At 40.4% G+C, this 18,591-nt stretch overlaps 1 protein-coding gene and 1 long non-coding RNA gene across 52 annotated transcripts in view; one reads left to right on the top strand and one right to left on the bottom strand.

Annotated features, from left to right (window-relative positions):
- The window catches only part of LOC310833723, a 117,670-nt gene extending 113,763 nt beyond the window's left edge, over nt 1-3,907 (top strand). For both annotated transcript variants that reach the window (XR_014558895.1, XR_014558896.1), the window contains one exon: nt 3,658-3,907. This is a non-coding gene — a long non-coding RNA (uncharacterized lncRNA). The remainder of the gene's footprint in view (nt 1-3,657) is intronic.
- Nucleotides 1-18,591, bottom strand: part of SOX6 (SRY-box transcription factor 6) — a 451,086-nt gene that overhangs the window by 71,326 nt on the left and 361,169 nt on the right. For all 50 annotated transcript variants that reach the window (XM_083704983.1, XM_083705002.1, XM_083704991.1 and 47 more), the window contains one exon: nt 13,744-13,823. In XM_083704983.1, the coding sequence (XP_083561109.1) occupies nt 13,744-13,823 (80 nt within the window). The remainder of the gene's footprint in view (nt 1-13,743; nt 13,824-18,591) is intronic.

Below are 18,591 nucleotides of genomic sequence, written 5' to 3' on the forward strand. Positions count from 1 at the left end.
TGGGCAAGGAGTTCCAGAGTCACCACGGAGAAAGCTCTCTCCCTTATAGTCACCTACACTGACCTAGAAGACAGGCACACCAAGAGGGCCTTCTTTGTTGATCACTGTCTGGAAGATAGGAACCTCCCTGTTCTGGACAGGTTTCCACTCCCTCTAAAGGAGCAGGGACATAGCTTTGTCACTAAATGTCAAAGTGATCTCTGTGACTAGGAGTGCCTTTTACCAGCTTCAACTGGTACACCAGCTACGGCTGCACCTGGATTGAGATCACCTGGCCATTGTGGTCCCAAACATTGGTAACCTTGATACTAGATTACCACAATGTGATCTATGAGGAGTTTCCCTTGGGCCTAGTCTGGAAAGACCAGCTGGTGCAAAATGCAGCAGTTAGACTGCTGATTGGAGTTGATGGCAAACAGCATTTGACACCTCTCCTAAAATATCTGTACTGGCTGTACATATGCTACTAGGTCATTTTCAGGGTTCTTGGGCCCAGCACTGACTACACTCTTATATCCCATCTTAATTACTGAGAGGATCCAGAGGAGTGCTGTTAGTTGTCCCGCATGTTACAGACACCCAACTGGCCTCAACTAGAGGTTGGACATTTAGTGTTGCAGATCCCATGCTGTGCAACACCTTCCTAGCAGGGAAGTATTGAGCTGAGGGGCATTAAGTAGCAGGCTATATGCAAGATCCTTCTAATCCCTGTATGCAATGTTAAAATATAAAACAGATTAACTTCCTGTGTTGAGGTGATCACCTGGGTGCTGGGCAATTAAGAAAACGAAGAAAAAGGGGTTCTGTGCAAGTTGGCAAATTGGTGGAGCCCCTCCCTCAAACCAGAGATAGTTAGAACAAACCCTGAGTTTAGAGTTCAAAGGGGCTGTGTTGTGACCCAGAAGTAAAGCAGCGAGCTTCAGAGCTTGCCGGAGCAACCTTTGAGAGCAATGCTTGATTTCTATTTGAATCCAAGGCAGTGGCGGAGGAAGGGGGCAGGGGCGGCCCACTCCGGGTGGCATCTCTGAGGGGGATGACAAGAAGGCACCCCACGGGGGGCTCACCTCGCCGTTCCTGGGCATGGCGGTGCAAGCCACTGCCATCGTACCACCGCAGCCGCATGCGGAGGATCCTCCGCTCATGGCTGCACCTTCTGCAGCCATCCGTACAGCGCTTGAGTGGTGCTGTTGGCAAACCACCCAGCGGCGCATGCGCTGTACGTACGGCACATGCGCACCGCCGCTACGTACATGCATTCGCGCTGCCGCTTGAGCACCGTACGGATGGCAGTGGGATCCCTCCACCGCCACTGCAGCCACAAGCAGAGTATCCTGCTGTATGTACGGTACATGCATGCATGGTACATAGCGGAGTGCACACATATGGTGTGCATGCATGCACCACCAGGAAGTTTGCCCCGCCCCACACACCGGGGGCCAGTTCTTCTTCCTTCACCCCTGATCCAAGGCTGCAGCTATGGAAGAAACAAGACCCTTTTGGGGTGTTAATGCTACAAAGCCCTCCATTGTAGGTTCAGGTTGTTATAGATGTGTAAATAAGTCTCCTAAAGACAACACAGTCTCTACTGTGCCCCATTTCAAAAAGAAAAGGGAAACCTAGGTAAGCATCTGGAACCGTTGGAATCTTCTACTGCTCAAAGACTGGGATGGTGTGAAACAGTATTATGATATAGTGGTGGGTGGGTGTGTAAGCCAAGGGTTCCATGGAACAGAAAAAATTGTGTGAAGCCACTCAAAGAAGAGAGATGAACTTAGAGTTCACACGGAGCTCAAAGTTTCTGAAGTCTGAGCAGCATGCAGTTACACATGGAAAGAGGCTGACCTCTTCTGTAATATAAATACAGAACAATATATATAGCAACATTCCCTCTCCATATATTATTTATTTATATATATATATATATATATATATATATATATATATATATATATATATCTCACTCCTGATGTCCAGAAAGCAATATTTCTTCTGTGTCCGAGTCAAAACAGTAAATTGGGAGTAGAAAGGAGAGAGAATTTTGCTATATTGAAAATGGAGCTCCTAAACTCAGAAGTGCAGCTCCCTCATGAAACCATCTTGAGGGTAAGGCAAAAACTCACACTGACTCTGTGGCTGCGCCTCACCTCATTTCACTCATATTTTTTTCAACAGACTGAGTGTTGCTCTGCTGAGAATATGATGCTAAACCACTTTTCCTGTCGAGTTTTTTAAACAGGGCCTCTGAGAAAGGGTTTGATACAACTCAATGACTGAAGTAATACCTTTGTCCATCTGAGCATTAAATGGCCCATTGAAATACAGCTTAGCTTGAAGGAATTTTTCAGTAAATGGTGGTTTCTAATCCCCCCCCCCAACTCTTCTCCCAGCTGACTAGATTCTGGCTTCAAAACTGCAGTTCAATCACTTTCAGCTGCCTCTCAGGTCAGGCCTTTAGCCAGTGTTAATTAAATATAACCCCTTTAGAATACTAGAGGTTAACCGAGAGCAACAAATTGGTCTTCAATACAGAATCTAGCACTATTCAAACAAAAGAGATTTGTGTGAGAGGCCTTCTTTGCTTATATTGTCCTTAATGCATTAAATATATAAGGGGGAGAACAAAGGATTATTTCTTTTCAGTTTGAACTGGTAAAAGCATTAAAACATATTTCCTGCTTTGCATATGATTTGTCTTTAAAAAATACACACCATAAAAGAAAAGTGCTGCAGCAGATAGTTTTGCAACTACAGCAGCACCATTCCAATTTGATAAAGTGAAACTGTAAAAAAAGAAAATCAATGCACCAGACTGACACTTTTCTTTCCTTATATTCCTCCCTGCAGTTGTTAGAAGTTTACATTTTACGTATTTCATTTGTTTTGGTCTCTAGTCAGCATAGACTTTCATATACCTTCAACTGTACATAGTTAGAATTAGCTGTCTGTTCCATACACTTGGACTCAACGCCACGGCTGAAAACTAACTGAAATTGTCTTTCTTTCTCTTCCTAATGATTTCAAATGAGTATTGTTGGCTTTTCAGAATGAGTATTTGTTTAGCGCTCTGTTAAGAAAATTAAATAAAAAGGGGGTGGGTTTTTTTGTTTTTATAATTGTCCATAGCTATCTGAAGATTAAGGTAAGCTGAAAGGTTTTATTTTAAATGCACAGCAATTAGCCTTGTCTCCATGAACATGACTTTACTGTAAATACTCCACCTTGACTATCCCTTTGTCCCAAGTTTCCTTGAAGAAAGCAACCAAGCGATAATTCAGCATTATTGCTGCTTCAGTGCCCTAATCGCTTAAAGAGCAGCAAAGACCCTATTGCTCACAGCCACAAGGCTACTACAGTCTCCTGGCCTAAGGCAGGCTTCACAACCCAGCAGCATCCAGATGTCAGGAGAAATATCCAGGTCCTGATGCAGCACGCCGCTCCATTCCAGTATGGCCTAACAGCTGTTTCAGCTGCTGGCATTCAACCTGCTGAATACACCGAGACCGTGGCAGACTAGGGAATAGAAATAGGGTGGAACTGAAATACTGAAATCGCCCCATTTCATGTGGGTAGCACAAAAACACCAAAAAGTTCTACGCAAAATGCTTACTAACTTTCATTCCTTCATATATGTATGTATTCTGTATTTTTAATCCTTAGGTCTGATTGCTTGACCTGCCTACTTAGGAAAGCGATCCTGTTGCAAGGATATGATGTGGAGGCCAACAGACTGACCAGCAAACATGCAGAATCTCCAGCAATATTACCCATCACCATTGCTTTTAATTAAAAGGAATCCGTTTTCACCAACTCTCAGCATGTTATCTTGTTAATCAAGCATGGCAAACTTCCTTTGCCTGAGTTACACAAAGAGATGGAGGACTGCAAAAACGGAAAAGAATACACAGCACATAGACCAACTAAGTTAGTTCTTGGTATGAGCTTTTGTGTGCATGCACACTTCTTCAGATACTTCTTCAGATCTGAAGAAGTCAACTTAGTTCTTGGTATGAGCTTTCGTGTGCATGCACACTTCTTCAGATACTTCTTCAGATCTGAAGAAGTGTGCATGCACACGAAAGCTCATACCAAGAACTAACTTAGTTGGTCTGGAAGGAATTTTTTGTTTTGACTATGGCAGACCAACATGGCTACCTATCTGTAACAGCACATAGAGTTTGCAAAGCTCATAACAAGATGGTGTTCTGTAGACGATAAACATTAAAACTATGCTGAACATATGTCTGTCTTAGTTCGTGAAGCTATTTTAAGAGCTTTAAAATTGCTAAGCACCTTTTCATCCCCTAAAGGAACAAAGAAAGAAAAAAAAGAAAAGTCTGTAATGGCATGAGAAAAGGAGGGGTCTAAAATATATCTGGGTAGGAAGTCAACCATTCTTTACACTGGCTCAGTTAGTGACCTTAGACAAGCCACCAATTTCCACAAATCTTTTATAAAATGGGCACAGTAATAACAATACTTATGCACCTTGCATAGGAGTTGCAACGAGGCCTAATACCTCGCTCGAAAAGTGCTGGATGAGAGTTGCTACCGTAAATGAGTAGGAAGTGATCATTATTTGTATTTGTATCATAAATCCCGTTAAAGTTTGTAATCTTGTCCTTTGCTTTTTCACATGAGCCTTGACATTTTAACAAAATTCTTCTTGAAGGTTAAAATAAACACAGCCTCATACCAAGTGCTTGCTTATATTCACACCTTGTTATTGTTGCCTCTGCCTTCTCTCTCCTCCCTGCATTTCCCCCCCTCCTTCTGAGCTGAGATCATTCCAATCATTAAGTTCCTTGGGGCATAAATGCTTTTTATACTTAGGCAACTCTGTAAAAAGCAGACTCCAACTTTATTTTCCAACATAAACTTTAAAAAAGAGAAGGTGCGTGTAGGGGAAGTACTTGGGAGGGTTGTAGCTGGGGAGAGGGAGATAACCCTCTTGTATATCCCCATCTTCATTATAATCCTTCAGACTTTATATGTTCTTGGATGGATTCACCCTTAGAAGGACTTGACTGCTTCTCTGCCTGGTGTTGCTTTTCCAGCCATGCTGCTGAGGCCCCAATCCACTCCCCAGTTATGAGCTCAGATCTCAGGTCATAACACCCATGATCCTAACCCAGCCTTGATTTTTTTTTTAATTTAGTTTCAAAGTAGAATAAAAGAAGGGAAATTTCAAAACAGATAAAAACAAAGAAAGGGGCAGGGGGGAAGGGATTAAGTCTTTTAAAATTATAACGCATACAAAATCCAAAAGAGAAATCTGCACGCGTGTGTGCCAGTGTCCAATCCTAGTTCATAATATAGTTTGAAATTATTGGGTTATTTTCCATTTGCAGGAACTGAAGGACAGATAGGGATATTATAAATATATGCTGGCTCTACTGATCAGGAGAAGCTTTATCACTCAGCTGGGGCACTTCTGGGGAAAAGAGCCATTCTAGCATCCCATTCAATTAACATATCATTAAAAATAGCTTTTCCCCACTGAGGTTGCTGTGTTACCTGATAAGTAAACATATTATATGTAAAGTGTATACTATGTATGTATAGATTGTGTAAAAGAGTCTGTGTATAAAACAAGAATAAAAATCCTGAAACACTTTGGTTGGAAACTAGAAAATTGAATATTATAGCTATACAGTGGTACCTCTGGGTTAAGAACTTAATTCGTTCTGGAGGTCCGTTCTTAACCTGAAACTGTTCTTAACCTGAGGTACCACTTTAGGTAATGCGGCCACCCACTGCCGCCGTGCTGCCATCATGCGATTTCTGTTCTCATCCTGAAGCAGTTCTTAACCCGAGGTACTATTTCTGGGTTAATGGAGTCTGTAACCTGAGGTGTCTGTAACCCGAGGTACCACTGTAGTCTTCAGCTGCATCAAAGCTTTCAAATAATTCCAGTGTGCAAGTTATTTAACAGACGTTGCCTATAGAACATACACAGTATATGCTTGTCTAGTCAGAGGTAAACCCCACAAAGTTCAATGGGGCTTACTCCTAGATAAGTTTACATAGGATTGCAGCAACAGAACTGTTAGATATTTTCAAAACAGTAAAAGTCACACCTAAACATTGTCTAAGCTTTTTAGATTAAAATTTTCACTTCTGCTTATTAGAAACCTCAATGAATTTCAACCATCAATGACGGAGTATAGATACAAGTGGTGAAATCTGTTTCTAGGGACTTTCTCTCTTGAAACATTCATTTCAGGGAGATCTGAATGAAAGTATGCCTTTGAAAGTTGTACCCTGCTATTAGTACCTGTTTGTTTGTTTGTTTGTTTGTTACAATTAAGCACTGTATAAATTTTATTAAATAAGTAAAATAGATTAAAAAAACTTCTAAGTACATTAAAAACATATAAAATTGGAATTACCAAAAGACTTCTGGAGACACATCACATATATCATAATGGAAATCACAGGGGTAACGTTGGGATAAAGTCCCACGTTGATGGTATTTAAGTGGATTGAGGCAGGTATTTCAAAGGGGACAAAATCTCTTATATGGAATTTAATAATGGCAAAAATGAGCATCTTTGTGGATATGGCAATGGCAGAATTGACATTCTCATTCGTGTTTTTCTTTCTCCCCCCCCCCTTTTCATAGCACCCCCCTCCAAATTTCTTGCAGTTGTGGCAGCTGAACTCACTTCAGTGTTCACTTATAGAGGCAACCATTTCCCCTCCAGAGTACCTGTGCTCACCACTTTGTTCTTGTACATTCCATGAACATGCCAGAACCAGAACCAGTGTAGTTCCCTCTCCCCCCAAGTAGTAGTGATTTCCTCCCCAGAATACCCTGGGATGCAATGTCTGGGACTTTCGGGGCGGGGGGAGGAGAAGCCCCAGAGGGAGCCACCAAAATTAGCTTCGATGCCACTAGCTGTGGCATCAACAATTGTTAAAACAGGAAATAAAAGAAAAATGAACATGAATACCTAAACAAATATAAGCCTTTTGCATAAATAATTACATGAATGTGATTTTTTCCTGATCATTTTAATAATGAAATTTCATGGCATTGAGACAGAATAAAATGTATTGCAGGCACCTATTAAGCACCATTAATTAAAGAAAACTCAAAACAGGAGTCAACACTAACTAAATTACTGCACCCTCATTCCAGAAGCTGATTAAAGAAAAAAGTTTACACATTTAAACTATATTACTTCCCCACATAATCCTGGTAACTGTAGTGTATATGCAGCATCAATTGCTATTTCTTGCTCATGCTTCTATTCCTCACCATCCCTTTGGCCCTTACCTTTTTCCTCGCCATATCCTTCTTCTTCGGGTTTATTGTAGGCAGAGAATGGTGCTGGGCAAAACACAGGTTGCCTTTAGGTGACCCTCTCTGGAAGCTTGCATATCATGCACATCAGGCATCCCCAAACTCAGCCCTCCAGCTGTTTTGGGACTACAACTCCCATCATTCCTAGCTAACAGGACCAGTGGTCAGGGATGATGGGAATTGTAGTCCCAAAACAGCTGGAGGGCCGAGTTTGGGGATGCCTGATGCACTTTATACTGATGTACTTTCTTCTTCCACTCTTCCAGGAAGCTGAAACCAATGTTCTGACCCAAAGTTAGTCTCGCCTAATTCCCACTAATATTAATGAGACCTAAAGTACTCACAGTTAAATAATCCCATGGATTTCACTGGGATTTAAGCACAACTCATTTGCTTTGGATTGAGGCTAGGGACTCTATAGTGGCATACTGCCTTTCCAAAATACCCAAAAGTATGTAAATTGCACCCCATATCTATCTGTAATAGTCATTGAATTTGGCAGACTGATTCATGATTGCATTTTGCAGAGTTAATTTTGATGAAAAAATTCACTGTAACAGATCCATGATAAGCAAATGCATTTGGCTAAAATAACAAAACAACACTACAAGAAAAATAAGGCCATTGAGAGCTTAGTAGTCTTTTGAGTGCTAGCTGGAAAGATTCTATGAGGCTAATGAAGACAGAATCTCTGCCTGTAACAATATTAAGTTTATTTTCTCTAGTGATTCGAAGAAGTGAGCAATCTGTCACTAATACACTGAGTTAAATTACTTGTCTTGTTGGAATTCCTGCTGACAGTCAGTCACTCACAGCGCTGACCTAAACATCTACCTGCTGACAAACAAATTGCAGTGTCAAACTTTGAAAAGGTAACTAGCTGGTTTTAATTTTGATTGGTCTTACTTGAATCTCTTGTGCATTCTTCCCTTTTCCTCCTCCACCCACCCTCTCCCCTCTCTCAAAATCCCCATTCTTTACTAGGCTGAAAATGAAAATAAAGGAAACTCCTGTTTAGCATTTGTGGGGGAAATTATTATTGCTGGCTGCATCAGAGAAATGTTATGTCAGATAAAACTGTTAAAGTGTGTCTAAGCAACATTAAGAGTGGCAGGCCCGCCAGTGACTGACTGGGTGAGTGAACACATTACCCAGACAGCATTGTAGGAATTAATTTTCTTCAATAAAGTGATTTTTAAGGCTCATATATTTCACAATCTAAACATATGTCACTGTTTCATAAACAAAATAAATGGATTAAAATAATACATTACCAATATGCTGACACATGGAGATATTTTAATTAGGAATACTTAAGCTGTGTGATATTTAACTGCTGTATTTGCTGAAGAGGAGCAGGCATAATTTCATAAGGCAAGAAGCCGGCAGAGCACTTTACACGGTGAAGGACTGAAGCGGGACCAAATAGCTCTCATTTTCGAAAGTAAGCCCACTGCGCAGCATCCTCCCAAACGTAAACTGTTTTAAGCTTACAGAAGAATACAAAGAACTCCATAAACTAAGGCAGGCCACAAAACTAACTTTTTCATTGGAGACAGGATGGGGGATGGGAGGGAAAGAAGCAAAGAATATGTCTCAGACATGCCACTTCTTGAGAATACTATTTCTTCATAAAAGGCAACACTTAACATCTTAGCTATTTCAGGGACATATTTACATGACTGTCACATCACAAGAGCCTCTTTCCTGCACATTCTTCTTGACTTTACTGTAAGGGCCAGCACAAAAATAGCCGAGGAAAGCAAATGTCAACCCCAGTCCTGAAATTTATATGTGTGAGAGAATTAGAATAAGTAGAAATGTAATATATTGTTTACTGTACTGAGTGCCCTCTGTTCTCTAAAGGTCAAAAGCATTGTAACCTTAGAGTTACAGTTTCTGATTGTTCCCAGGGTTAAATACATTATCAGAATTAATGGTTCAAACCCCCTCAACCTTCAGATATATGAGTATTCATGCCTCCATCTGCCAAACTGTTCAACTAAAAATAGCATTCTTTGGCCTTCATTCTGCTAATACTGCACCCCTGAGGCAGGCTCTGCAATGCTTCAGCAGTACTTTGGATCTTCACCCAGTGGTATAACAAAAGGTCATTACTTTGTGTAAGAAAAGGGGGGCTGGGGGAGGAGAAGAGCAACAGACTAAAGAAGCATACTGCATGGGTTTTTGTTGTTGTTGTTTAATTTAGTTGATGATAAAAACTTCAGTCTCCCAGCACACAGCTGCAACCATAGCTAAGACTTGCCAAGCCTCATTAATGTTATACGCGATAAACTTTGAAGGACAAACTATACAAGAAACATCAGGGGAAAGGTAGGAACCATAGGTTTGCTTGCTTGCTCTCACTTCTGTTACTCTCTCTCTCTCTCTCTCTCTCTCTCCCTCTCTCTCCCTCTCTCTCTCTTCAGAAGATCACATTGTCTAGGAATAACTCCAGCTAACATAATTGCAATGCATTATCACTTTCAATAATTTACCAGTGGTTGTCATACAACTGTACCATTTCTTTATTAACAAATTTTGTGTGTGTGTGTATTCTGGAACATTACTACTACTACTACTAATGTTATTATTTATACCCCACCCATCTGGCTGGGCTTCCCCAGCCACTCTGGGCAGCTTACAGAATATATTAAAAATTGTAAAACATCAGGCATAAAAATTTTCCAATACAGGGCTGCCTTACTGGTTTTGCTATGGGGAATAGAAGGAGAAATGATAGGAAGGCTTCACAAAAGATTTCATACAGTGAAGCCTTCTAGGACAGATGTGTGTCTACTGAGCCGCCATGGGATTTCCCAGGAACAGGGTTGCTATGAGTCCACTGAAAGGCTGGGAAACAATCCCTGAAGACTTTCATTCAGCTGCACACATGTACCCAGAGTAAAACTAATATAAATTCTACAAATTTAAAAAGTTTGTTTTTTATATAAAAAAAATACAGAGTGGTAAAAAAATAAGAGGGACTAGTATAGGAGGACAAAAAGAAGAGAGGAAATACTGAATAATAGCACAAGCTGTATCACTGCTCCTTCTCTATCACCCTCATAAAAAACTGCCAATATGTATTAAGGAGGGTTGATTTAAACCATTATTTGTAAGCATGGTATGGTCCTTTCATAACCTCTTATAAAAATGCACTGCTGCATCTGGGAAAGTATCTCATGTCAGAAAGGTAGCTAGAATGGAATTGTGCAAAGTTGTACACACACCATGATTTTTCCACACATTTCATATAAACATGGCTTCTGCAAGGACAAGCCATGTCTAACAAATGGACTTGGACTTTCAAAAATAAGACTCCTGAGTAAGCTTAACAGTCATGGAATATGAGAAGTGGCTCAGGAATTGGTTAAGCAGAGAGTAGGACTAAATGCAGAGGTCTCCAAATGGAAGGATGTAGAAAAGTGGAATTCCCCAAGGATTGGTATTGGGACCTGGGCATTGAAACGTGTTCATAAATGGGATGTACAGTGAGGTAGCCAAGACTGCTGATGATGCTAAATTGTTCAGCATTGTTAAAACAAAAAGAGATTGAAAACAGCTCCAAAAGGACCTCTCCAAACTGAGTAAAATGGCAAGGGCAATTCAATGTAGACAAGTGTAAAGTGATGCATGTTCATATATACACTCATGGGTCTGATCTGGCAGTGACTGACCAGGAAAGAGACCTTGGGATCCTAGTGAATAGCTCAATGAAAGTGTTGACCCAGTGTGTGGCAGCTGTGTAAAAGACAAATTCCATGCTAGGGATCACTAGTAAATGAATATCTTAATATACAAATCTGTGGGGTGACCACATACTGTGTACAGTTCACATCACATCAAAATGAATATTGTAGAGTGTAAAAGGTTAAGAAAATGGCAACCAAATTGATGAAGGGGATAGAACAACTCACCTGGGATGTAAGGTTGCAGCACTTGGAACTCTTAGTATAGGGGAAAGAAGAGTATGAGGTGGCGAGATAGAAATTTTTAAATTATGCAAGGCATGGAGAAAGTTTTTCTCCCCCGCTCATAACATTAGAATTCGTGGGGATCCAATGAAGCTGAATGTTGGAAGATTCAGGAGAGACAAGTACCTTTCGTATGCAACTCTCACACACAAAAGCCAGTGATGGGCTAAAAGAAGACTGGACAAATTCATGAAGGACAAGGATCTCAGTGGCTACTAGCCATGATGCCTGTTTGCTGTCTCCACAGTCGGAGGCAGTATGTTTTGAATACAGGACAAGGAAAGACTGTTTTTGTAGTCATGTCCTGCTTGCAGGTTTCCCCACAACCAAGCATCTGGTTGGCCACAGGGAGGACACTAGACTAGATGGCTATTGGCCTAACTTATCAGCTTCTTCTTATGTTCTTAAGCTCTTTGATTCTGAGAGTGAATGTGAAAACAACTATCAATGGTTCAGGAACACTTATAAAATGGTGTTTTTAAAAAGCTGATATTTTGCCATCTCTAAAGATCCTAAGGTTTGAGAGACAGATTACGTAAGAGTCTCAATCAGGAATTTCACTATTGGGTTTGGCAGAACTTCTAGAAAATGATCCAGATAATAGTGTTCTGAAGTACTTGTTGAAGTGCAAGCCTTTAGTTATTATCTGATCTCTTTAGCTTCTAAAAAAGCAATTAGCTTATCTCTGAAATATGTAGGACACAGCCTCATGAGTAAGCCAACACATCATGTAAGTGATTTGTTTATTGGTAGTGTCATCTGTCTGTCAATGGAAATGTAAAATTTAAACAGAAACTTCACAAGCACTGTGATAAAAAAATCTTTCAACAAAAAAATTGAAATGTGGGGGCAAACGTAAGATATATACTCTCATCCACTTTACTACTATGAGAACATGAAAGTAATTGTGTATCATGGATTGGTTGGACACAGAGAAATGGTGGGAGAAACTAGCTGGGGAACCAGCTTTGAGATGAGTCAGGCTGGTAAAGAGGCACAGGTGTCTCTACCTCTAGCTGCAACAAGCTCCCCTATCTCAAACACCACTATCTCAACTTAAGCTAACAAGTTATCCAATTTCTTCAGTGGCATCTCCTCAACATAGGTGGGCAGTCTCTATTGGGAGAGCCACAGTTCCCATCATCGCTGACAACTGTCCATGTGGATTGAAGCTTTTGGAAGTTGTAGACCAACAACAGCTGGAGGGCAGCACATAGTTACCCTGACATAGGCAGCCTGCTTCTTCTTTTCAGCTCTTATTTACCATATATTGTGGCCAAGTGGGGTGAGGGGGGCAAGTTCTAGGCACTGTTGTTGAAGAGTTTCCTGCTATGTGGCCTATTTGGCTGGCCATCCACATATGTAGCCTTATGTGACATCACCTGAAGAAGAACAGCTGACTATTAACAGGATTTTAAAATCCCCTTGCACCCCCCAGAATGACTCTTTCGTTGTGGCATAAATTACCCTGTTGCCTGCAAAAACTAATATCTGAATAAGCCTATGTGCCTCTGAGGTACCACAGCAATCTTTTTCTGCTAGAGACTTAACACTACTACTCTTTTGGCTGGTAATAGGTATAAGATATATTTGTCACATCATTTAAATGTCCATAAGGTAAACCTTTAGCGCGATGACTAAACACCCCCCCCCCCTTGTAAGCTTTTGACTGTTGCTTCATTATTTGACACTATTGTGCCTTTTCTTGGGGAATATTAAAAAGCTATATAATAAATTGGAGTGTAAATCATTTTCACACAACATTTAGTTCCCCCTATGACAAAAATAAATAAATGACCTAGCAAGGGACCAAACTCAGACTCCTGATGGCTGCTGGCATCCAACCAACTTAACGCATGGAAAGGCTGAGATTCCATAAATACAGAAGCTGCAAGTGTTCAGTTTATGAAACAGTCATCACCAAGCCCCAAAGAAAAAATATAATGCATTTATTCAGACACCCACTATGAGCAAAAACAGCTAAACAGGGCACACTTAGAAGTAGCTTAAGAAACATAAATGCTATTAATATATCTTCCAGTAAATAGTTACATACTTTTTCTTCCCCAGTCTCAAAGCAGAGAACATGTACAGTACAGAGTACAGAGCTTAGCACAAGTTAAGCACTTTTTAAAATGACTTTGGTTTTAATAGAAGAATCAAATAATACTTATTTGACCAAAATCAATTGGATTAAAAAGTGCTTAATTTAAGCAGGATCCTGCCCAAAATGTATTAACTTCATTGTTATAAAATACGAAGTTGGCTGTCTTTCCCAGCATCAAGGCTGACAGCATGCTGTTCTGTTTGCAGCATGTTAAGTACATAAGGTGTTAATCCTTCTGGGGCTGTGCTTAAAAAATTATTTAACATTCAAGCCATTACTTAGCATACAGCTGGTTAGCAGTTTTCCACTAAAGCATTGGCTTCAAGCCCACATATTTTTGTTCTGGCACATACCTGGAGCTGTAAAGGGCTGAGTCCAGAAGCAGCAGCAGCTGCCATTGTTGATGGAATGAACTGCACAGGATAGTTATCACCTGTCGAGAAGAACAATGCATACAGGTTTAGACAATGAGCAGAGAATAGCAGCAGACAAGTATGAACAGGGCCTGTGCTCCACAACACTGCTCTAAGCTTAAACATCTGCAAAAACAAAAGGGGGTTGCTGGGCACAGACTTGCAACTTTAACTTGGAACTTCTGCTCAGCAGATTGCTAGTAGGCAAACTGGCAAAACATAAAATGCAATGCTTAGACCCAAGCATGCCGGCTCTTATTACAGATCACAAAGCATAGCTGCCTTGGAAAATAATTGTTCATTTAAGATAGGTTTCAATTGATAAGCGACACAAAGTGCTATGTGCCCAGTCTTGTCAGATGCTGTGCATCTATTTCTCTAGATTTAAAATAAATAATTGCTGCACTTCTTTGGGGTAACAGGTAAATTAGTGGACATGGTCTGATTTCAATAAATTGCTCTGAAGTAACCTTGATGGACATCCCATGCACAGAGAAACAAGAACAAAACAGCAGCAGATCCTGAGCTCTTTTCCTCCCATATCACTGGGGCAGTGAGAATGTGGTCAGACACACATATTCAGTGTGGATTACGGATTGGACTCTGCAAGGTGGCACTGAATTTGACCCAGAACTCAGCTCACAGCAAAGAAAGCACAATCTCTTTCAGGATTGTCTCTCCCAAGACCACTGCAATCCCATTCCTGGTGTCTCACACTCAGCAATGTGCCGAAGAACCCTAGATCATTTCTCAACAAAATGAAAGCAAGACCTAATTATCTGCTTACTGTTCTTAAAGTAACCATCTCCCATGAAATCAAGGAACATGCAGAACACTGTGAATTAATTTTGTGACTACTCATGCATTATGGAGGGAATGAATTTTTGAACGGGGGGGGGCTCAAATGACTAAGAGCACAGCATTCCCTCAGCAAGCCCCCTACCCCTGGTTCTCTATCTCCTCTCCTACTCCACAAGCAGGAGAACAGAAGGTAGGTAGAGGAAGAGCATGCTCTCACTATACAAAAGTGTCTTTTCCCACCTGCGATTCAACTTCAAATCCCAGGATCCCCAGTGGATAAAAATGCTCTACATATTGGTTGGAACATGTATTGATTCAGCTGCCTCCATCTTCTCCTAGGTAAGGGTTTGGCTTTGGGGGTTTTTAAGAGCTGTGCATAAACGGCTTCTCAAAATTCACCAGTCTATTTGTAGGTGGGGGAATTGAGAAGACTGGTTCACTGAATTTCTCCCAGGGGCGGGGAGAAGTTCTCCAACTGTGTTTTAGGGGAGTTGCTCACAAAAAGCAGTGGTGGTAGCACAGCCTTTTCCCTTTGTTTATGTCGATGTAAATGCAGCAGCAACTTCATGGGCAGCCTGGCCATCATTCTGCACAATTCTATGGACCTAGTATCGTTCCAGGGCACAGTGGGGAAGACATGGACATGAAAAGAAGGTGCCGAACATTCAGGAAAAAAAATGTTTCTGAGAAATTTCATCTCAGCCTGGGTTCCCTACTTCATCTCTAAGATGGGTTAGTGCTCTGATCAAACACTGAATTAACCCCAAAGTCATTATCTACTCCACATATTGGCAACAGAATACATTCACAAGTCCCTACTGAGCATTGAAAATAAGCTGTTTGGATAATCATACTTTAATTGCATAGATGGGTTTGTTCACATTGATATTTGTCAACACGCATTTCCAGCATTGCTCCCTATCCTCTGCACTCCCTTTGTTTCCACCTCCACTGTTGAAATTTAGATTATGAGGTCACTGGGCCAGGGAACTGTCATTTTTGTCACGAGACTCTGTAAAGTACCATGCATATTGATGATGGAATAGGGGTTGGAGTACATCTATCAGCATTTTACATCTTATATAAACAGTAAGCACAAGACACAAACCTACAGAATCCCTAATGTTTATAAGAATACAATCATAGGTACTACTGCAATTCCAGGGTAAAATTATATATAAAAATTATAAAATTACTGCTAAAATAAGAAGCCCAGAAAAAAGAGGCTGCTTGCTGCCTATGTGAATATGGTTACCTATATATGGTACCTTTTCAGATTATCACCACAACTAGGCAGTGTCTGTAGCCACCCCACCCCCATGCCATTTTAGCATGCTTTTGCAAAGTAGAAAGCAGAATGGGAGAGGGGGAGGAAGGGAGGTTAAAAAATGAACTTGCAATTAAAAAAAAAAGACAGTGATTGATAAATTACACAATAACCATGCTTTAATAGAGTATCACTTCAGCTTCTTATTTAAAGTCAGTGTTATGTACTATCTCTAGGCTATGTTTTAATAAGCTGCTCCTCTGTACATTTTTTACATTTATAATAACCAAGCTGCTTTGCATCAACTCTATATTACATTTAGAATGTAATAAGGTAGGTGCGGTGTAGAAGGGATACAAAACAATGCAGTCAGGGAATGGCAAGTTTTCCCCTACACACATAACACCTCAATTCCCAAGCCTCTGAAATCCTCATAAAGCACCCTCCCTCTGCTTACCACCCAAAGCGCCACAGGACTCAGATAAGCTCAGTGTAAATGTTAAGTTGCTTTCACTTTTTAAACAAATTGTGAAGTTCTAATCCACAATGTCTCTCTGCATCATATCCATAATACCTCATCAGACCATTGAGCACAGTATGTGCTTGTACACAGTCCACTAACAATTGGCTTCTGATTGCATATGGAGCACTGCTACAATGCCTTTGCTAACCTACATTGTGCTGGTGTCCTATGGAGTAACATTCATAAAATCTGATCTTATTTTCCCCCTTTCTATGAGGTTGATTTTAGTTTGCAGAGGGCTGATGTTGTTTTTTAAATAACTAAATTGCTTTCTTAAAGTATAAAACTCTTGTCTCTCTATGGTTAGATAATTCTGCTTATCTTCTTTGAAGGCTAAACAAAATTATCTGAATACAGAGTATCCTCATCAAAAAGTTAAATAATGTTTCTTTGGTAAACAGACTTTAAAAAAAAAGAAGTCATCACAAAGATATTGAATAAATGATGCTTTAAATAGGAGAGAAATAAGCATTCAAGCACAAGCATGGACTGCATTGCTGAACATTTCCAAGGCATTCTTTCTTTAAATATTATGAATTATTTATCCCCGTTCCATGCAGCAACCCTGCCACTATTTCCCCCTTTTGTAAATTCAAGAGTAGTTGCTTTATTTGTACTAAAACATTTTCCATGTCAAACATTTTTTTGGAAAAAATAATATCAAACCCTAAAAGAATTCCCTGTAGCACTCCTTTTTCACAGCTGTCATGCTTCCATGGATACATACACACACACACACACACACACACACACACACACACACCTTAAAGTTAATTTATTAGTGTCTATACCACACCCTATAGTGTTCTCTGGATCACCTGGTGGCTATGGCTTTCCCTTTTACTTATGACATTCCCCCCCCCCCATTTCTATGTTTCTCTCTCCCCGACCCCCCAAATCATGAAGTGTCCCTTCTAGGATTAAATGGAAGCATTTTAAAGTGAACTGTATATGGTTAACGTAATCCTACTGCATTATATAATAGCATTATCCAAAGAACAAAGCATGACACTTCATACGAATGGAATGTTTTGCTGTCAGGAGTAGAACTAAAGCAGGGACAGGTTCCTTGTGGGGAGAGGCAGGGGCCAGGAGCCGGGGACAAAGGAGAGAGATGGTGGAAGTTTTACATTTTTAATTGCAGAAGATGCATATTTCCACTTTTAATTTTCCAAGCACGCACACCACACACACACACACACACAGACACATGCAAAATAGATCAAGGATCTTATTGGTAGCTGTCTTGGCAATCTATCACTCAACATGTTGTAGCAATTTTTTTCAAATTTGTTTCTGGATTTGGAATGCTTGCGTGAGGACCTATTCTTCTTTAATTTTATGAAGGTAGACAAAACAAGTCAGAACAGGTCCTTTGAAGGCATAGGTGTGTACTAGTCTTGATTACTGGGAGAATGGCTCAAGGAACGGGGTGGGGGGAACAAATCCCCAGTCATCCTTGTTTTGAAAACTATCCTTCTCAGCTCCCCGGCTTTGCCTATTTATATTGGTGCTTCTATTGTTTATATACACATAGGTGCTTATTAAGTCCCAGAATGATTTACCAACTTCTGTTTCAGATTTCAAACTGGCCAGTGCTCTTTAAACAATTGTGGGCAGCTGCAGCACATACCAGAAACACATTGTTCTAAATCCAGAGCAAAGCAATGTTTCCTGGCTTTGAGCATTAAGGGCTGCTCCGTACATTTTCATTTTCCTACATGGAAGGCACCTTTCATTCTCTGAAACAGTTGGAAATTCGTGTATAGACCATGACTTCCGATGATTCTACACAAATGTTTGTTGCTCTGTGTGCGCAGGTCAAGAAGTCCAATTGACCACAGCTGTTCGCTACATGCTCAACCACTTTGAAAACTGATCAGTTTCCCTTCCAGTGTATCTGACAAAACAATGTTAATGCTAATTAATGTAAATTGCTAAAGAATTGCACAACCCTTCCTAGAATAAAAAGCAAGGGATTTGATCTATAGCTCTCAGTGCTTTATAGCTTGCTTCTGACATAATAAAAATAACAGTATAATAGAGTTGTTAGCTCAGATCTAGTCTTGCAAAAAGAACAGCCAAGATGGTAAACCTGAGTTATGCAGATGTTCTGATTTAACCATTTTTGTAGTTAATTCTTATGCACATCCTTTAATCAGGAAGTGAAGGACACCTTTTCTAAACTAAGCAAAGG

This window comes from Podarcis gaigeae (assembly GCF_964106915.1).
Source record: "Podarcis gaigeae genome assembly, chromosome: 1".
Lineage (NCBI taxonomy): Eukaryota > Metazoa > Chordata > Lepidosauria > Squamata > Lacertidae > Podarcis > Podarcis gaigeae.